Source organism: Bubalus bubalis, chromosome 21, assembly GCF_019923935.1.
Source record: "Bubalus bubalis isolate 160015118507 breed Murrah chromosome 21, NDDB_SH_1, whole genome shotgun sequence".
In the NCBI taxonomy this organism is placed as follows: Eukaryota; Metazoa; Chordata; class Mammalia; order Artiodactyla; family Bovidae; genus Bubalus; species Bubalus bubalis.
The window spans coordinates 56062674-56084668 of record NC_059177.1 but is presented as its reverse complement, the minus strand read 5'-3'; the positions used below and the strand labels follow the sequence as shown (position 1 = coordinate 56084668).

The window sequence follows — 21995 nt, the reverse complement described above, 5'->3', positions numbered from 1 at the left end:
CATTAGCAGCCCCTGATTGGAACATCCCATAACCTCTAGAAACATGTGTCTTCCCAAAGCACAATTTCTGTCCTTAATGTGGTGCAAGACGTGTGTCCCATAAACCCAAATGTATTTAGTTTCCCTCTCACAAGATGACACAAGCAGGTAAACGCAGACCTGCCTAGCAATGAATGTTCCAATATTTCATGTTATTTGAACTGACCTGGATACTTAGTTTCTTTTCAAGGTGCCAAAATTTGGAGGAACTATTCTAGATGGAGGGCTCCCCTGGTGGCTCAGTGGTAAAGAATCCACCTGCCAATGCAGCAGACCTGGGTTTGATCCTTGGGTCGGGAAGATCCCCTGGAGAAGGAAATGGTAACCCACTCCAGTATTCTTGCCTGGGAAATCCCATGGACAGAGGAGCCTGGGAGGATATACCCCATGGGGTAGCAGAGAGGCGGACATGACTGAGCAACTAAACAACATTCTAGACGGACATTTCCAAAGCATGACGATTCCTATAGCGTTTACCAAAAAGCTCTTTTTGCAGTTATATTTGCATAAAAGTTTAATCGTATCAGGTTATTCTCTGATGATGGATTTTATAATAACAGAAACAATGTGTACTTACTGACTTTCAGTAACCTTGGGTACAGTACAAGTGTCATATTGGTAACTCTAAAGACAGGTCTGTATTAAACTCACAAGCCTAAGCTAGATAAGTTAATTTCTGCAGAACCAGGGATCTCATAGTTTTCCTGCTGGAATTCAAAAAGGTCTCTTTTCTTCCTCAGTTTGGGATGGATCAGGTAATTCTTGGAGCCCAGGCAGAAGAGTTACGTTGCAAAGGCAGAGGAGAGAGACACAAGCCCCTCTCTTTTTCTTTTTTGTTCTTTAAAATTCCCCCCAAATAACCCAAGGCTGGAGTCTCAGGCAGTGTGGGCTGTGTTTGTATTTCGAGGCTTAAATTCTCCACCGTGTCTTGGCAGAGACTTGCAGGAGCTGCCGGACAGATGAAACTACATACAACAAAGACATCAGTGACCAAAGCTTATAAAGACACAGATAAGACTTCAGGATGAATTGGGTGGGAGTGTAGTGGGTGAGGATCAAGGGAGAGGTAAACGTAGGAGAGACAGAAAAAACCGAGAAAGAGGAAGAGATGGAGAAATTGCCATTTCCACCCGCCCCCTGCAGGTGTCTGTTCAGACACCAACCTGTGCGCCTCCAGAAAGGGCCAGTGAAGGAGGGGGCACCCTGACCACTGCCCACGGGGTGAGCAAGCCTGGAAACCAGCCGGGGGTCCGTCATCTTTGGGACTCTCACGTGTGTGTACACAAGTGTGTGATGGAAATCTGCTGCTTGGGCCCGTTCCCAAGGGGACTTCTCTTGGCGGCAGGGAAACAAAGGTGAGGATATTGGGGGTGATTGGACTTCGAGCTCCGGGCTGAGGTTTGCATGTCTATCACTCATGAGATAAACCTCCCATAGGGAGAGCCCTTGGCCAGAGGGAGCAGGTCACACAAGCTGGGAGAAGCGATGTTGTAGCTGCCTGATGTCCATTCTCTTGGAAGGATAAGATGAGGAGAGGACATGGGGGAGGGGAAAGCATTGCCCAGATGAGGATCCCGGGGGCCAGGAAGGCAGACTTACCACCTGTGGTGACGCTGAAACAAGATTCAGGTGCGCTCGGGTCATGGGGAGGCTTCCTTCTGTGGTCTCGGACGTGCCCAGATCCTCTCCTGGGAAGTGGGCAACTGTCCATAACTGTCCCAGATAGCATGCTACCGTCCATGGTTCTTGGCCTCCTAAAACAAGAGAAATCGATCAGAAATTCAGGCAGTGATTTATTGCAGTTCCTGCTGCAGAAGGAGGAATGAAAACAAGTAACAGGTTCCCTCGTTCGCTCGCTGAGGTGGGGGCGAATTGATTCCTCATATGGGGCGAGGGTAGGGGTGTGTTCAGGGGTCAGGCCAAAGAATCACCTAGGTGGTCTGTCCGTCCCTTTAGAGGTGTGGAGTGCGGGGGGCATGCGCAGCACCCTGCTTTTGCTCCCAGCTCATCAGAAGTAGCGGTCGAGTTTTGGGGGTTTTTTGTATCTTCTTGTCCATAATTTGCCTCCACTGCTTCTGTGGTGGCTCAGACAGTAAAGAATTAGCCTTCAGTGCAGGAGACCCGGGTTCAATCCCTGGGTCGGGAAGATCCCTTGGAGAAGGACATGGTAACCCACTCCAGTATTCGTGTCTGGGAAATCCCACGGACAGAGGAGCCTGGCGGGCCACAGTCCACGGGTTGCAGAGAGGCGGACACGACTGAGCGGCCGGCACACACGCCATGGTGTAGTTGTTTGCAGTCCCTTGTGGTCTGTCTGTCCTGTTGCTGGAGCAGATGTTTGTCCAGGTGCCAGCCCTGCAACAAGCAGTCCCATGTTGCAGCCGGTCTCAGAGCTGTCAGGCCCAGGCCAGGCCCCTCCAGAAAGCCTCTCCCTCTGCAGCTGGGAGGGCTCGGATCTCCTTGGGGCCCCCTCCCTGCTCTTGGAGATGGGGGATGGGACGCAGTTGAGGCCCCGAGGTCCTGGCTGACCTGAGACTCCACTGATTTGCAGGCTCTGGTCCCAAAATGAATATTCTCAGACACTGTGTTCTTCGTAGCCAGGAGGCAATACAGGGTAAATTTGATAAGGTCTCTTTACAATTTTTGCTGACATCTAGGGTTTTCGGGTGGAGTTTTTTCCAACTTTATTTTGTAAAAATTCGTATTTCAGTATAGTTGATTTACAGTGTATTAATTTCAGGTGTACAGTATACATATATCTATTCTTTAGATTCTTTTCCCGTACAGGTGACTTCAGAGGATTGAGTAGAATTCCTTGTGCTTTACAGCAGGTCCTGATTAGTCATCTGTTTTATATATAATAGTGTGTATATGTCAGTCCCAATCTCCCAATTGATCCTTTTCCCCTTTCTCCCCTGGTAACCAGAAGTTTACTTTCCACAGCTGTGACTCTATTTCTGTTTTATGAATAAGTTCATTTTTACCATTTTGTATACTCTGCATAAAACCAATATCATATGGTATTTCTCTTTCTCTGACTTACTTCACTCAGTATGATAAATCTCTAAGTTCATCCACATTGCTGCACATGTCATTATTTTGTTCTTTTTTAGGGCTGAGTAATAGTCCATTGTATACATGTACCACATCTTTACCCACTGCTCTGTTGATGAATATTCTGATTGCTTTCATGTCTTGGCTGTTGTAAACAGTACTGCAGCGAATAATGAGGTGCATGTGTCTTTTGAATTATGATTTTCTCTGAGTACATGCCCGGGAGTGGGATCGCTATATCATCCAGTAATTCTATATTTAGTTTTTTAAGGAACCTTCATACTGTTCTCTCCCACAGTGACTGAACCAATCTACATTCCCACCAACAGTGTAGGAGGGTCTCCTTTACTCCACACCCTTGCCAGCATTTATTTTTTGTAGACTTTTTGATGATGGCCATCCTGACTAGTGTGCGGTGATTGTTCTGACTTGCCTTTCTCTAATAATTAGTGATGTTCAGCATTTTTTCATGTGCTTTTTGGCCATCTGTATGTCTTCTTTGGAGAAATGTCTATATAGATCATCTGCCCATTTTTTGATTGAGTTTTTAATATTGAGCTGGATGAGCTGTTTGTATATTTTGGAGATTAATCCCTTGTCAGTTGCTTTGTTTGTAAATATTTTCTCACAGTTTGTGGCTTGCCTTTTTGTATAGCAGATTTTTTTTTTTTTTTTGCTATGCAAAACTTTGAAGTTTAATTAGATCCCATTAGTTTTTTTAAACTTTTTGTTGAAGTGCAGTTGATTTACATTGCTCTGTTAGTTTCCAGCGTACAGCAAAGTGATTAGGTTATACATGAGCATACGTCGTCGTTGTCGAGCTGCTAAGTTGTGTCTGACTCTTTGTGACTCCATGGATTGTAGCCCACCGGGCTGCTCTGCCCTTGAAATTTCCCAGGCAAGACTACTGGAGTGGCTATCCATTTCCTTCTCCAGGGGAATCTCCCCAAACTAGGGACTGAACCTGCGTCTCCTACTTGGCGGGTGAATCCTTCACCAGTGAGGGACCTGGGAAGCCCACATACACGTGTGTCCACTTATTTTTAGGTTCTTTTACCGTACAGGCCATTACAGAGTACGGAGTGGAGCTCCCTGTGCTGTAAAGCAAGTTATTATTAGTTATCTGTTGCATAAATAGTAGTGTGTGACTCTCAGTCCCAGTCTTCCAATTTATGCCCCGCCAGCTTATCCTGTGGTAACTGTTGTTTGTCTTCCACATCTGTGCCTCTGCTTCTGTTTTGTAAATAAGGTCATTTGTACTCTGTCTTTAGGTTCCACACACAAGCAATATCATATATGTGTCTTTTTGTGTCTGACGTACTTCATTCAGTGACAACCTCTGTGTCAATCCGTGTTGCTTCATATGGCCTTGCTTTCTTCCTTTTATATGACTGAGTAATATTCCGTTGTATAGATGTTCCACATCTTTTTCATCCATCCCTTTGTTGATGGGCGTTTAGGTTGCTTGCATGTCCTGGCTATTGTGAATCATGGTGCAGCGAAACGTTGGATTATGGTAGCTTTGTAGTAGTCTGCAGTCTGGGAGCTTAATTTCTCCAGCTCTGTTTTTCTTTCTAGAGATTGCTTTGGCTGTTTGGGGTCTTTTGTGTTTTCATACAAGTTGGAAAATTTTTTGTTCTAATTCTGTGAAAAGTGCCATTGATCATTGGTTAGGGATTGCATTGAACCCGTAGATTGCTTTGGATGGTATAGTCATTTTCACAATGTTGATTCTTTCAACCTAGGAACACGGTATATCTCTCCATTTGTTTGTGTCACCTTTGATTTCTTTCACCAGTATTTTATAGTTTTCTGAGTAGACTTCTTTTACATCCTTAGGTAGGTTTATACGTAGGTATTTTATTCTCTGTTGCAGTGGTAAATAGAATGGTCTCCTTAATTTCTCTTTCTGATCTTTCATTGTTAGTATATAAGAATTCAAGATATATATATGTTTTTTTGACTGTGCTGGACCTTTGTTGCTGCGTGCAGACTTTCTGAGTTGTGGTGAGCGGGGGCACACTCTCCAGTTGTGGCGTGCGGGCTTCTCATTCCGGTGTCTTCTCTTTTGGGGGCACGCGGGCTTCAGTAGTTGTGGCGTGCGGGCTTAGTTGCTCCACGGCATATGGAATCTTCCCAGACCAGGGAACAAACCTGTGTCCCCGGCATGGGCAGGTGGATTCTCAACCACTGGGCCACCAGGGAAGTCCTGCAAGAGATTTCTGTGGACTCATTTTGTACTCTGCAACGGTGCTGATTTCATTGATGAGCTCTCTTCATGGCATCTTTAGAATTCTCCGTGTAATAATATCATGTCTGCAAACACTGACAGCATTACTTTTCCAATTTGGATTCCTTTTCTCTCTTTTTCTTCTGATTGCCATGGCTAGGACTTTCAAAGCACTGTTGCATAATAGTAGTGAGAGTGAACTTTCCTTGTCTTGTTCCTGATTTTAGAGGAAATGCTTTCAGTTTTTCACCATTGAGAATGATGAGGGTTGCTGTGGGTTTGTCATATGTGGCCTTGATTATGTTGAGGTAGGCTCCCTCTATGCCCACTTTTTAAAGAGTTTTTATCATAAATGGGTATTTTGAATTTTACCAAGCATTTTTTGCATCTATTGAGATGATCATATGGTTTTTATTCTTCAGTTTGTTAATGTGATATATCACATTGGTTGATGTGTGGAATACTGACGAATTCTTGCATTGTTGGGATAAATCCCTCTTGATCCTGGCGTATGATCCTTTAATGTGTTGTTGGATTCAGTTTGCTAGTGTTTGTTGAGGATTTTTCTATCTATGTTCATCAGAGATACTGACCTGTAATTTTCTTTATTTGTGGTATTTGCCTGGTTTTGGAATCAGGGTGATGGTGGCCTCATAGAATGAGTTAGTGGGTGCTTCTTCCTCTGCAATCTTTTGGAAAGAGTTTCGGAAGGATAGGTGTTAACTCTTCTCTAAGTGTGTGATAGAGTTTGCCTATGAAGCCATCTGGTCCTTGACTTGTGATTATTGGAAGATTTTTAATTACAGTTTTATTTTCAGTACTCATGATTGGTCTGGTTATATCTTCTGTTTCTTCCTGGTTCAGTCTTGGAAGGTTGTACCTTTCTAAGGATTTGTGCATTTCTTCCAGGTTGTCCAATGTGTTGGCATATAGTTACTTGTGAAAGTGAAAGTCGCTCAGTCGTGTCCAGCTCTTTGCAACCCCATGGACTATAGTCTATGAAATTCTCCAGGCCAGAATATGGGAGTGAGTAGCTGTCCCTTCTCCAGTGGATCTTCCCAACCCAGGGATCGAACCTAGGTCTCCTGCATTGCAGGTGGATTCTTTACCAGCAGAGCCACCGGGGAAGCCCATAGTTACCTATAGTAATCTTTTTTGAGCGTTTGTATTTCTGTGGTGTCAGTTGTAATTTCTCACTTTTCATTTCTAATGTTGTTCATTTGAACACTTTTCCTTTTTTTCCTGATGAGTCTAGCTTAAGGTTTACCAGTTTATCTTTTCAAAGAACCAGCTTTTAGTTTTGTTGATTTTTAATATTGGTTTTCTTTGTTTCTGTTTCATTTATTGCCACTCTGATTTTTATGATGTCTCTCCTTCTACTCACTTTGGGTTTTTATTTGTTCTTTCTCTAGTTGCTTTAGGTGTAAGGATAGGTTCTTTGAGATGTCTCTTGTTTCCTGAGATAAGATTCTAATGCTATAAATCCTCTCAGAGCTGCTTTTGCATTAGGATAGTTGTGTTTTCACTGTGATTTGTCTCTCGGTATTTTTGACTTCTCCTTTGATTTCTTCAGTGATTGGTTGGTTGGTTGGTAACATGTTGTCTCACCTTCCTGTATTTGTGGTTTTTTTTTTTTTTCCTGTAATATATTTCTAATCTCATAAGGTTGCAGTCAGAAAAGATACTTGATATGATTTCAATGTTTAAAAATGTACTGAGGCTTGATTTGTGACCCAAGATGTGATCTGTCCTGGGAAATGTTCCCTGTGGGTGTGAGGAGCAGGTATACTCTGCTGCTTTGGGATGGAATGCCCGAAAAATACGAATTGAATCTGCCTGGTTTGTTGTAGCATTTAAGGCTTATGTTTGCTTGTTTTCTGCCCAAATGTCCTCTCTGTTGGTGGCATGGGGTGTTAAAGGCCCCCACTGTTACTGCGTTATTGTTGATTTCCCCTTCTACGGACGTTACCATTTGCCTTATGTATTGAGGTACTTCTGTGTTGGGTGCATACATATTTACGATTGTCCTATCTTCTTGGATGAATCCCTTGATCATTATGTAGTGTCCTTCCTTGTCTCTTGTAGCAATCTTTAAGATCTGTTTTCTCTTATATGAGTATTGCTACCCCAGCTTTCTTTCTTTCTTTTTAAATTGGGGTATAGTTGTTTAGCAGTGTCGTTAGGTTCTGCTGTACAACGAAATGATCAGGTGTATGCATGCACATGGCCTCCCTCTGCCCCCCACCCGTCTGGGTGACTGCAGAGCGCTGAGCCGAGCAGCCTGTGCTGCGCAGCAGGGTCCTCCTAGGCATCTGTTTCACACGGCCTCCCTGTTCACCCCGCTCCCCTCCCCACCCCCACGAACACGTGCCCATTCTCTGCATCTGTGTCAGCTGCTGCCCATCAAACAGGTTCATCTAGACCACTTTTCTAGATTCCACGTAGATGCATTAATATACAATGCTTGTTTTTCTCTAACTTACTTCACTCTGTCTGATGGTCTCTAGTTCCATCCACCAGTAACCCAATTTCATTCCTTTTTATGGCTAAGTAATATTCCAGTGTGTGTGTGTGTACACACACACACACACACACACGCACGCACACCCATATCTTCATGCATTCATCTGATGACGGACATCTAGGTTCTTTTCACGTCCTGGCTGTTGTAAATAACGCTGCAGCGAACACTGGGGTGCATGTGTCTTTGTGAATTATGTTTTTTTCACTGTATATGCCAAGTAGTGAGATTGCTGGGCCACATAGTAGTTCCATCTTCAGTTTTTTAAGGAACCTCCTTACTGTTCTTCATAGTGGCTGTATCAATTTACATTCCCACCAACAGTGCAAGAGGCTTCCCTTTTCTCCACACCCCCACCAGCGTTCATCATTGTTCATAGATTTTGTGATGATGGCCATTCTGGCTGGTGGAGGTGGTATCTCATTGTAGTTTTGGTCTGCATTTCTCTAATGATTAATGATGTTAGCCTCTTTTTATGCATGTGTTGGCTATCTTGTGTCTTCATTGGAAAAATGTCTGTTTAGGTCTTCCATCCATTTTTTGATGGACTTGTTTGATTTTTTGATACTGAGCTGCATGAACTGTTGGTGTGTTTTGGAGACTAATCCTCTGTCACTTGGTTTGTTTGTAAATATTTTCTCTCATTCTGAGGGTTGTCTTTTCAAGTTGTTTATGGTTTCCTTTGCTGTGCAAAAGTTTTTCAGTATAATTAAGTCCCATTTGTTGATTTATATTTTCTAGGACGTGGGTCAAAAAAGATCTTGCTGTGATTTATGTCCGAGAGTGTTTTGCCTGTTTTCCTCTAAGAGTTTTATAGTTTCTGGCCTTACCTTTAGGACTTTAATCCATTTTGAGTTTATTTTTGTGTGTGGCATTAGGAAGTGTTCTAATTTCATTCTTTTTCATGTAGCTGTCCAGTTTTCCCAGCACCACTTATTGAAGAGACTATCTTTTCTCCACTGAATATTCTTGCTTCTTTTGTCATAGATTAGGTGACCACAGGTGAGTCGGGTTATTTCTGGGTTTTCTATTTTGTTCAATTGATCTATATTTCTGTTTTTGTGCCGTACCATACTGTCTTGATTACTGTAGCCTGTAGTATAGTCTAAAATCAGGGAGCTTGATTCCTCCAGCTCCATTTTTTTTAATACAAATTATATACATTTTTTGTCCTAATTCTGGTAGCCAAAGTCTTGGAGCTTCACCTTCAGCATCAGTCCTTCCAATGAATATTCAGGGTTGATTTCCTCTAGGAATGACTGGTTTGATCTTGCAGTCCAAGGGACTCTCAAGAGTCTTCTCCAACACCACAATTTGAAAGCATCCATTCTTTGATGCTCAGCCTTCTTTATGGTCCAGCTCTCACATCTGTCCATACATGACTACTGGAAAAACCATAGCTTTGACTATGTGGACCTTTTTCAGCAAAGTGATGTCTCTGCTTTTTAATAACACTGTCTAAATTTGTCATAGTTTTCCTTCCAAGGAGCATTATGTATAGTATCATGTCATCTGCAAACACTACAGTTTTACTTTTCCAAGTTGGATTCCTTTTATCTCTTTTTCTTCTCTGATTGCTGTGGCTAGAACTTCAAAACTATGTTGAATAATAGTGACAAGAGTGGGCTTCCTTGTCCTGTTCCTGATTTTAGAGGAAATGCTTTCGGGTTTTCACCGTTGAGAATGACATTGTCTGTGGGTTTGTCATATGTGGCCTTCATTATGTTGAGGTAGGTTTCCTCTATGCCTCGTTTCTAAAGTTTTCATCCTAAATGAGTGTTTTGAATTTTGTCAAGAGTTTTTTGCATCTATTGAGATGATTATATGGTTTTTATTCTTCAATTTGTTAATGTGGTATGTCACACTGGTTGACTTGTGGATATTGATGAATCCTTGTAACATTGGGATAAATCCCACTTGATCATGGTGTATGATCATTTCATGTGTTGTTGGATTCAGTTTTCTAGTATTTGTTGATGATTTTCGTGTCTGTGTTCATCAGTGATATTGGCTTGCAATTTTCTTTTTTTGTGATATCTTTGTCAGGGTTTGGAATCAAGACGATTCCAAATGGATCAAGATACCATTCTCTGATGGTAGCCTCAGAGAATGAATTTGGGAATGTTCTTCCTCCCAAGTTTTTTGGAAGCGTTTCAGAAGAATAGGTGTTAACTTTTCTCTACATGTTTGATTGATGGGCTTCCCTGTTAGCTCAGCTGGTAAAGAATCTGCCTGCAATGCAGGATACCCCGGTTTGATTCCTGGGTCAGGAAGATCCACTGGAGAAGGGAAAGGCTACCCATTCCAGTATTCTGGCCTGGAGAATTCCATGGACTGTATAGTCCGTGGGGCTGCAAAGAGTCAGATACAACTGAGCGACTTTCACATCACTTCTCTAAATGTTTGATCAAATTCACCTGTGAAGCCACCTGGTCCTGGACATTTGTTTGTTGGAAGATTTTTAATTACAGTTTCAATGTCACGACTTGTAGCTGGTCTGTTTATATCTTCTGTTTCTTCTCGATTCAGTCTTGGAAGCTTGTACCTTTCCAAGGATTTGTGCATTTCTTCCAGGTTGTCTGATTTATTGTCGTGTAGTTGCTTGTAGTAATCTCTTATGAGCCTTGCATTTCTGCGGTGTCAGTTGTAAATTTCTGTTCTTTCATTTCTAATTTTACTGATTTGAATCTGTTTTCTTTTTTTCTTGATGAGTCTCTCTAAAAGTTTATAAATTTTATTTATCTTCTCAAAGAACCAGCTTTCAGGTCATTCTTTTTTTTTTTTTTTTTTTTGCTATTCTCGTCACTCCTACTAACTTTGGTATTTGTCTCTTCTTTCTCTAGTTCCTTTAGGTATGAGGTCATGTTGTTTATTTGAGAGTTTTCCTGTTTCCGGAGATAAGATTCTAATGCTGTAAATTGCCTCTTAGCGCTGCTTTTGCAATAAGATTGTCCTGTTTTCATTGTGATTTGTCTCTAGGTATTTTATTTCCTCTTTTGATTTCTTCAGTGATTCATTGGTTGTTAAGTAACTTGTTGTTTAACCTCCACGTGTTTGTGTTTTTTACAGTTTTTCCCCCTCTAATTGATTTATCTCATAGTGCTATGAAAATATACTTGATATGATTTCAGTTTTTCAGAACGTACCAAGACTTGATCTGTGACCCAAGATGTGATCCGTCCTAGTGAATATTCCATGTGGATTTGGGAGAAAGTGTATTCTGCTGCTTTTGGATGGAATGCCCTAAAATATTAATTGACTCTATCTGGTCTATTGTGTCATTTAAGGCTTATGTTCCCTTATTTATTTCCTGCCCGAATATTCTGTCCAATGGGGTCAGTGGGGTATTAAAGTCCCCTGCTATTACTGTGTTATTGTCAATTTCCCCTTTTATGGCTATTAGCATTTGCCTTGTTCCCTGGTAACTCAGCTGGTAAAGAATCCATCCGCAATGCAGGAGACTCTGGTTCGATTCCTGGTTCGGGAAGATCCCCTGGAGAAGGGATAGGCTACCCACTCCAGTATTCTTGGGCTTCCCTGGTGGCTCAGCTGGTAAAGAATCCGTCGGCAATGCAGGAGACCTGGTTGCTATTCCTGGGCTGGGAAGATCCCCTGGAGGAGGGCATGGCAACCCACTCCAGTATTCTTGCTATGGTCAGAGGTGCCTGGCGGGCTACAGTCCATGGGGTCGCAAAGAGTGAGACACGACTGAGCACAGCACACTGAGGTGCTCCTGTGTTAGATGCATATATCCTTCTTCTTGGATTGATCCCTTGATCATTATGTAGTGTCCTTCCTTGTCTCTTACAGCACTTTATTTTAATACCTATTATGTCTGACGTGAGTATTGCTACCCCAGCTTGCTCTCCTTTTAAAATTGGGGTAGTGTTGCTTTACAATGTTGCTAGTTTTATTGTACAACAAAGTGAATCAGCTGTATGTATACATATGTCACCTTCCTTCACCCACCCCACCCCTGGAGGTCACCACAGAGCACTGAGCTGAGCTCCCTGTGCTATCCAGCAGGTCCCCGCTAGCTATCTATTTTACATAGAGTAGTGTATATATGGCAAACCCAGTCTCCCAGTTCTTCCCACTTCCCTCCCCCACCCCCAGGTCCATACATTCATACGTCTGTGTCTCTGTTCCTGCCCTGCACATAGGTTCATCTGTACCACTTTTCTAGATTTCATACATATGCATTAAGACATGATACTTGTTTTTCTCTTTTTGACTAACTTCACTCTTTATGACAGTCTCTGGCTCCATTCATTTCTCTACAAATAATTTAATTTCCTTTTATGGTTGAGTAATATTCCATTGTGTGTGTGTATACGCACACACCAGATCTTCATCCATTCATGTGTCAATGTATATTTAAGTTCCTTCCATGTCCTGGCTATTGTAAAGAAGAAAATGAAGTTGCTCAGTCGTGTCTGACTCTTTGTGACTCCATGGACTATAGCCTGCCAGGCTCCTCATCCATGAAATTTTTCCAGGCAAGGATGCTGGAGTGGGTTGCCATTTCCTTCTCCAGAGGATCTTCCGGACCCAGGGATCGAACCCAAGTTTCCCACACTGCCGGCGGACTCTTTATTGTCTGAGCCACCAGGGAAGCCCAAAGTGAAAGTGAAAGTTGCTTAGTCATGTCTGACTCTTTGCAACCCCATAAACTGTATAGTTAGTTCATGGAATTCTCCAGGCCAGAATACTGAAGTGGGTAGCTGTTCACTTCTCCAGGTGATATTCCCAACCCAGGGTTTGAACCCAGGTCTCCCTCATTGCAGCTGGATTTTTTTTTTTTTTTTTTTTTTTACCAGCTGAGCCACCAGGGAAGCCCTAGAATGCTAGAGTGGGTAGCCTATCCCTTCTCCAGTGGATCTTCCCGACTTAGGAATAGAACCCAGGTCTCCTGCATTGCAGGTGGATTCTTTCCCAACAGAGCTGTCAGGGAAGCCCTGGCTATTATAAAGAATACTGCAGTAAACATCGCAGTGCATGTGTCTTTTTGAATTAAGGTTTTTTTTTTCCATGGTATATGCCCAGTAGTGGGATCCCTGGATCATATGGTAGTTCTATTTTTAATTTTTTAAGGAACCTCCATGCTGTTTTCCATACTGGCTGTATCAGTTTACATTCCCACCAACAGTGTACCCTCTCCAGCATTTATTGTTTGTATATTTTTTTTATAATAGCCATTCTGACCAGTTTGAAGTAATATGTCATTGCAGTTTTGATTTGCATTTCTCTAATGATTAGTGAAGTCGAGCGTATTTTCATGTACTGCTTGATCATCTGTATGTCTTCTTTGGGGAAATGTCTGTTTAGGTCTTCTATCCATTTTTTGATTGGATTGTTTGTTTTTTTGATATTGAGCTGCATGAGCTGTTTGTATATTTTGGAGTTTAATCCCTTGTCAGTTGCTTCATTTGCAGATGTTTTCTCTGATTCTCAAGGTTGTCTTTTTGTTGTGTTTATGGTTTCCTTTGCTGTGAAAAAGCTTTTAAGTCCCATTTATTTATTTTTATTAAAAAATTTTATTAGCGTATAGTTGCTTTAGAATGTTGTGTTAGTTTCTACTGTAAAGTGAATCAGGGGTGTGTGTTTGTGTGTGTGTGTGTCTTCTTTGGATTTTCTTCTCATTTAGGTCATCACAGAGCACTGAGTGAAGTTCCTTGCACTATACAGTAGGTTCTCTACACTCTCCCGATTCATCCCATTCCCCCTACCCCCTTGGTATCCATACATTGTTCTTTATGTCAGTGTCTCTGTTTCTGCTTTGTAAATAAGATCCTCTGTACAAAATTTTTTCAGACTCCACACATGCGTTAATATATGGTATTTGTTTTTCTCTGACTTCACTCTATGACAGTCCCTGGCTCCATCTACGTCTTTACAAATAACCGAATTTCATTCCTTTTTATGGCTGAGTAATATTCCGTCAAAAAAGATCTTGCTGTGATTTATGTCAGAGAGTGTTCTGCCTATGTTTTCCTCTAAGAGTTTTATGGTTTCTGGCCTTATAATCCATCTTGACTTTAATTTGCGTATAGTGTTAAGGGGTTCTAATAGTATTCTTTTTCATGTAGCTGTCCAGTTTTCCCAGCACCACTTATTGAAGAGACTGCCTTTTCTCCATTGTATATTCTTGCCACACGTCATAAATTAGGTGACCGTTGGTGCGTGGGTTTATTTCTGGGTTTTCTATTCTGTTTCATTAATCTATACTTCTCCTTTTGTGCCATACCATATACTCGATGGACGTGAGTCTGGGTGAACTCCGGGAGATGGTGATGGACAGGGAGGCCTGGCGTGCTGTGATTCATGGGGTCGCAAAGAGTCAGGACACGACTGAGCAACTGAACTGAACTGAATATACTGTCTTGATTATTGTAGCCCTATAGTATAGTCTAAAATCAGGGAGCTTGATTCCTCCAGCTCTGTTTTTTTTTTTTTTTAATACAAATCACAAATTGTTTTGTTCTGATTCTGTGAAAAATGCCATTGGAAATTTGATAGGGATTGCACTGAATCTGTAGATGGCTTTGGGTACTGTTGTCATTTCTACAGTATTGGTTCTTCCAACCCAAGATTGTGGTGTATCTCTCTGTTTGTGTCATGTTTGATTTCTTTTATCAGTGTCTTATTAGCGTTTTCCAAAAGTGTGTCTTTTGCCTCCTTAGGTAGTTTTTTTTTTTTTTTCCTTGCTATTTTATTCTTTTTGTTTCAGTGGTCAGTGGGATTGTTTCTTAATTTCTCTTTCTGATCTTTCCTTGTTAGCATACAAGAATGCAAGAGATTTCTGGGTATTCATTTTGTATCCTGCAACAGGACCAATTTCATTGAGCTCTGGTAGTTTTCTGGGGGCATCTTTAGAATTTTCTAAGTATAGTATCTGTCATCTGCAAACAATGAAAGTTTTACTTTTTCGATTTGAGTTTCTTTTATCTATTCTTCTTCTCTAATTGCTGTAGCTAGGACTTCCAAAACTATGTTGAATAATAGTGTTTAGAGTCAGCTTCCTTGTCTTGATCTTAGAGAAAATGCTTTTAGGTTTTCACCATTGAAAATGACGTGTTCTGTGGGTTTTGTCATTTATGGCTTTTATTATGTTGAGGTAAGTTTCCTCTATGCCTACTTTCTAAAGGTTTTTTTTTTTTTGTATCATAAATGGGTGTTTTTGAATTTTGTGAAAGTGTTTTGTGTCTGTTGATATTATCATATGGTTTTTATTCTTCAATTTATTAATGTGATGTATCACACTGGTTGGTTTGTGGATATTGAAGAATCCTTGCATCACTGTGTGAAATCTCACCTGATTATGGTTTATGATCATGTAATGTGTTGTTGGATTCAGTTTGCTAGTATTTGTTGAGGATTTTTATGTCTGTGTTCATCAGTGATATTGGCTTGTCATTTTCTTTAATTGTGGTATCTTTGGCTAATTTTGGAATCGGGGTAATGGTGACCTCATAGAATGAGTTTGTGAGTGTTCCTTCTTCCACATATTTTTGTAAGAGTTTCAGAAGAATAGGTGTTAACTCTTCTCTAAATGTTTGATCAAATCCACAGCCATCTGGTTCTGGACTTTTGTTTGTTGAAAGATTTTACATTACAGTTTCAACTTCATGACTTGCAATGGGTCTGTTGATATCTTCTGTTTCTTGCAAGTTCAGTCTTGGAAGGTTGTCCCTTTCTTAGGATTTGTGCGTCTCTCCTGGTTGTCCAATCTGCCATCTTAGAGTTGCCTGTAGTGATGTCTTACGAGCCTTTGTGTCTCTACAGTGCCAGTTGTCATTTCTCTTTTTCATTTCTAATTTTATTGATTTGAGTCCTCTCCCCTTTTTTTCTTGATGAGTCTCTAGGAAAGTTTGCCAATTATCTTTTCAAAGAACCAGCTTTTAGTTTCATTGATTTTTTTGCTATTGTCTTCATTCCCATTCTGCTCCAATTTTTATGATTTCTTTCCTTCTACTAACTTTGTGTTTTGTTTCTTCTTTCTCTAGTTGCTTTAGGTATAAGGTTAGGTTGTTTTTTTAAATATATTTTTTTGGAAGGATAATTGCTTTACAGAATTTTGTTGTTTTCTGTCAAACCTCAACATGAATCGGCAGGGTTAGGTTGTTTATGTGAGAGTTTCTTGTTTCTTGAGCTAGGATTAAAGTGCCTTATATACCCTTTTAGAACTGCTTTTGCTACATCCCACAGGTTTTGGGTGGTAGATTTTGTCCTGCTGTGTTTGCACTGTGATTTGTTTTAATGTATTTTTTCTTTCCTCTTTGATTTCTTCAATGATCTGTTGGTTATTTACTGTTGCATTGTTTAGCTTCTGTGTGGTTTTTTTTTTTTTAATGTAATTTCTAATCTCATAGTGTTGCGATTGGAAAAGATGCTTGATACAATTTCAGTTTTTTTTAAATTTACCAAGGCAGAAAGTGAAGAGGGACTAAAAAGCCTCTTGATGAAAGTGAAAGTGGAGAGTGAAAAAGTTGGCTTAAAGCTCAACATTCAGAAAACGAAGATCATGGCATCCGGTCCCATCACTTCATGGGAAATAGATGGGGAAACAGTGGAAACAGTGTCAGACTTTATTTTGGGGGCCTCCAAAATCACTGGAGATGGTGACTGTAGCCATGAAATTAAAAGACGCTTACTCCTTGGAAGGAAAGTTATGACCAACCTAGATAGCATATTCAAAAGCAGAGACATTACTTTGCCAACAAAGGTCCATCTAGTCAGGGCTATGGTTTTTCCTGTGGTCATGTATGGATGTGAGAGTTGAACTGTGAAGAAGGCTGAGCGCCGAAGAATGGATGCTTTTGAACTGTGGTGTTGGAGAAGACTCTTGAGAGTCCCTTGGACTGCAGGGAGATCCAACCAGTCCATTCTGAAGGAGATCAGCCCTGGGATTTCTTTGGAAGGAATGATGCTGAAGCTGAAACTCCAGTAATTTGGCCACCTCATGCGAAGAGTTGACTCATTGGAAAAGAGTCTGATGCTGGGAGGGATTAGGGGCAGGAGGAGAAGGGGACGACAGAGGATGAGACGGCTGGATGGCATCACCGACTCGATGGACGTGAGTTTGAGTGAACTCTGGGAGTTGGTGATGGACAGGGAGGCCTGGCTTGCTGCGATTCATGCGGTCGCGAAGAGTTGGACACGACTGAGCGACTGAACTGAACTGAACTGATTTGTGACCCAAGACACAATCTATCCTGGAGAATGTTCCATGTGCATTTGAGAAGAAAGTGTATTCTGTTGCTTTCAGATGGAATGTCCTGTAAATATCAATTAAGTCTATCTGGTCTCTTGTGTCTTTTCATGCTTGTGTTTCCTTAATTTTCTGTCGGGATCATATATTCATTGGTGTGAGTGGGGTGTTAATTTCCCCTGCTATCATTGTGTTGCTGTCAATTTCCTCTTTTATGGGTGTTTGACGTGTGTACTGAGGTGCTCCTAAGTTGGGTGCATAAATATTTACAATTGTTATATCTTCTTTTGGAATTGATCCCTTGATCATTATGTTGTGTCCTTCCTTGTCTCTTGCAACAGTCTTTATTTTAACATGTATTTTGTCTGATAAGAGGATAGCTCCTCCAGCTTTCTTTTGATTTCCATCTGCATGGAGTATCTTTTTCCATTCCCTCACTTTCAGTCTATATGTGTCCCTAGGTCTGAAGTGTGTTTCTTATAGACCAGCTTATAAAGTGGATGTTGTTTTTGTATCCATTCAGCCAGCCTATGTCTTTAGTTGGAGCACTTAGTCCATTTACATTTAAAGTAATTATTGATATCTGTATTCCTATTGCTATTTTCTTTACTGTTTGGATTTTTTGTTGTTGGTGGTCTTCTTTCTTCCCTCTTTTATCTCTTGTGGTTTGATGACTAGTGTTGTGGGTTTTTGTTCTTTTGTTTGTTTTTACCTATCCTGGGTCTTCATTGCTGTGTGAGGGCTTTCTCCAGTTGCGCTGAGTGGGGGCCACTCTCTAGTTGTGGGGTCTGGACTTCTCACTAGAGTGGCTGCTCTCATTGTGGAGCACAGGTTTTAGGGTGATGGGTTCAGTACTTGTCATGCACGGGCTTAGTTGCCTCACAGCATGTGGGATTTTCCCGTATCAGGAATCAAACCTATGTGTCCTGCATTGGCAGGTGGATTCTTGACCTCTGAGCCACCAGGGAAGCCCCCTATTGTTGTGTTTGGGTGACTTTTTCTTTTGTATGTGTGTATCTATTGTAGTTTTTTGTTTTGTATTAATAGTTCCCATGAGATTTTGATACAGCAATCTGTATATGTACAAAGTTCCATTTTTCCATTTTAATATGTGAGATATATATATATATATGGGCATCCCTGGTGGCTCAGTGGTAAAGAATCTGCCTGCAGTGCAGGAGTCCCAGGAGTTGCTGGTTTGATTCCTGGGTCAGGAAGATCCCCTGAAGAAGGAAATTGCAACCCACTCCAGTATTCTTGCCTGGAAAATTCCTTGGACAGAGGGGCCTGGTGGGCTACAGTCCTTGGAATTGCAAAGAATCAGACACAGTTGAGCGACTGAGCACATCTTCCTTCATATATGTGTATTAATATTAGCTACTTGATTCCTTTTCTGAGTCTTCAGTTTTTAGAAATTGGTTAGAAATCAACATTTCTAATCACCATGTTTAAATTAGGTTTCATATTTAAATCACTTTTCTGTGCTTTATGGTGACTGACAGCTTCTAACAGTGTCTCCCTCCTCACCTGGATCCTACTCTTTTTTTGCAACAATTTAAAAATAGCGGCGTATTGGGATATCTCGGTAAATCACATAGCGTGCGGTTCGCCCACTTAAAGTGTGCAGTGGCGTTTAGCACAGTCACAGTTGTGGCCCGTCTCTACTGCGAATGTTAGAATATTTTCATCTCCTCTAAAGAAAAACCTGTACCCAGTGGTGTTCACTCACCATCTCCACCCGCCTCCCAGCCCCTAGCAACCACGAGTCTACATTTTGGCTCCGATTTGCCCGTTCCTGACATTTCATATCAGCTACATTATACAACATGTGACTTTTTTGTGACTAACTTCTTTCACTCTGCCTCATCTTTTCAAGGGAGTTCCTCATTCCTCCCGTTGGCTGTGTGATGTTCTGGCTGTACTGTGTCTTGTTTATCCATTCACCTGTTTATGCACTTTGGGGTTGCTTCTGCTTTTGAACTATTATAAATAATGTAAGGGGCTTCCCTGGTGGCTCAGTCCATAAAGAATCCACCTGCAGATCAGGAGACAAAGCAGGAGACGCAGGTTCGATCCCTGCGTCAGGAAGATCCCCTGGAGTGGCAACCCTCTCCAGTATCCTTGCCTGGGAAATCCTGTGAACAGAGGAGTCCATGGGGCCATAAGAGTCAGACTTGACTTAGTGACTAAACCAAAAATAATGCTTCTATGAACATCTGTACCTATATTTTTGTGTGGACATATATTTTATTTTCTCCTGGGTATATACCCAAGACTGAAATTCTTTTCTTGTTATGATGAAAGCTTTCAAAAGGACACAAAAGCAGACTGATGGTATGGTGCCAGCCCTGCCCCCACAGCCCCAGGCACCCATCAGTCAACTTCAGCAGCTAACAGCTCGTGGTTACCCTTGTTCCACCACTGCGTTATTTCAGAGTAAGTGCCACGCTTATCACTTCACCTGTAAACTGTTCGGTATTTATCTCTAAAAGATGGAATCTCTTAACTGCACTGCCATTAGCACACCGGGAGCAATATCATCCTTCAGTTCAGTTCAGTCGCTCAGTCGTGTCCAACTCTCTGTGACCCCATGAATCGCAGCACGCCAGGCCTCCCTGTCCATCACCAACTCCCGGAGTTCACTCAAACTCACGTCCATCGAGTCGGTGATGCCATCCAGCCATCTCATCCTCTGTCGTCCCCTTCTCCTCCTGCCCCCAAGTCCCTCCCAGCATCAGAGTCTTTTTCCAATGAGTCAACTCTTCGCATCAGGTGGCCAAAGTACTGGAGTTTCAGCTTCAGCATCATTCCTTCCAAAGAAATCCCAGGGCTGAACTCCTTCAGAATGGACTGGTTGGATCTCCTTGCAGTCCAAGGGACTCTCAGGAGTCTTCTCCAACACCGCAGTTCAAAAGCATCAATTCTTCGGCGCTCAGCCTTCTTCACAGTCCAACTCTCACATCCATACATGACCACAGGAAAAACCATAGCCTTGACTAGACAGACCTTTGTTGGCAAAGTAATGTCTCTGCTTTTGAATATGCTATCTAGGTTAGTCATAACTTTCCTTCCAAGGAGTAAGCGTCTTTTAATTTCATGGCTGCAGTCACCATCTGCAGTGATTTTGAAGCCCAAAAAAATAAAGTCTGACACTGTTTCCACTGTTTCCCCATCTATTTCCCATGAAGCGAGGGGACCAGATGGCATGATCTTCATTTTCTGAATGTTGAGCTTTAAGCCAACTTTTTCACTCTCCACTTTCACTTTTATCAAGAGGCTTTTTAGTTCCTTTTCACTTTCTGCCATAAGGGTGGTGTCATCTGAGGTTATTGATATTTCTCCTAGCAATCTTGATTCCAGCTTGTGCTTCCTCCAGCCCAGCGTTTCTCATGAGGTACTCTGCATAGAAGTTAAATAAGCAGGGTGACAATATACAGCCTTGACGTACTCCTTTTCTTATTTGGAACCAGTCTGTTTTTTTATGTCCAGTTCTAACTGTTGCTTCCTGACCTGCATACAAATTTCTCAAGAGGCAGATCACGTGTTCTGGTATTCCCATCTCTTTCAGAATTTTCCAGTTTATTGTGATCCACACAGTCAAAGGCTTTGGCATAGTCAATAAAGCAGAAATAGATGTTTTTCTGGAACTCTCTTGCTTTCAAATATCCCAGTGTCCACACGTGTCTAGTTGCCTTTTCTGCCCCCAGTCAGATTGTTCAGATCATCCTCTGAGTCTGAGCAAGGCCCCTACATTTGCCTCTGGTTGAAGGGTCTCGTAGGATCTTTCCTTTCTGGGGCCTTTCCCACGTTTATTTTTCCTCCTTGCTTATTTGTAGGAGGCACTGGATCACGTGTCCTGGAGAGTTCCTCATATCTGGGTTTTACTGATTTCATGTGGCCCTTGCATTTCCTGTAAAATGTTAGATCTAGACAACTGGCCTGGTGTAGGGGTTTTTGTTTCTTTGAGTTATTTTGGCACACTGGGTCTTGGTTACAGCGTGTGAGCTCCTCATTGCTGCGGCTTCCTGACGCGGGGCACAGGCTCTGGGACACGGGCTTCCATAGTTGTGAACCCAGCGCTGAGGCCCTGGGGCGCGTGGCATCTTACTGCCCAGAACAGAGGCCGAACCCATGTCCCCTGCACTGGCAGGTGGCCTCTTAACCCCTGGGCCACCGGGGAGGGGATCCCAGTGTTGTTTACTAAAAGGACCCTTTAATGTTTCTTAATAAGCCTTCACGGAGGGCTGTTGTGTGCCCAGCCCCTCGGCGGGCCCCGGGAGACCATGGCTGGCCAAGATCAGGGGTGGGTGGGGCTGGGGGAATGCATACGTGAGTCCCTGGGCTGCTTGCCCACCGGCCACAGGGACTGGCCAGCACCCAGCTGGTGCTTCCCTGGGCACGTTTGTCAGCTGGGGGCCTGGGGGCGGTCTGGGCCCTGGGTGACGTCCTGCCCCCCGCCCGCCCCCCGCAGCGGTCTGGGCCCTGACATCCTGCTGCCCCTGCCCCCCGCAGGCCTGGCCCGGGACGCCGTCCGGGCGCCACGCCGCCACCCTCCGGTGCTGCGCATGGTGCTGGAGGCGCTGCAGGCCGGGGAGCGGCGCCGGGGCACCTCAGTGGCGGCCATCAAAGTCTACATCCTGCAGAAGTACCCGACGGTGGACGCCCTCCGGCTCAACCACCTGCTGAAGCAGGCCCTGGCCACGGGCCTGCACCGCGGCCTGCTCATCAGGCCCGTGAACTCCAAGGCCAAGGGGGCCACCGGCAGCTTCAAAGTGAGTGCCGGGTGGTGGAGGGGGGTGGGTGGGAGGTGCCAGGGGTCCCGGGGTGTGGCGAACTTGGCCCCAGGCTTGAACTCCAGCTCCAGCTCTTTCTTCCCGAGCTCTGGGTGCTGTTCCCTCTCTCCTCCTGTCTCTTCTTTGTCCTCTGTCTTCACCCAGACA

General features: G+C 42.8%; 1 protein-coding gene across 2 annotated transcripts in view; it reads left to right on the top strand.

Annotated features, from left to right (window-relative positions):
* The window catches only part of LOC102405390 (histone H1.8), a 31173-nt gene that overhangs the window by 4903 nt on the left and 4275 nt on the right, over nt 1–21995 (top strand). For both annotated transcript variants that reach the window (XM_045163896.1, XM_044933740.2), the window contains exon 2: nt 21568–21827. In XM_045163896.1, coding sequence (XP_045019831.1) covers nt 21568–21827 — 260 coding nt within the window. The remainder of the gene's footprint in view (nt 1–21567; nt 21828–21995) is intronic.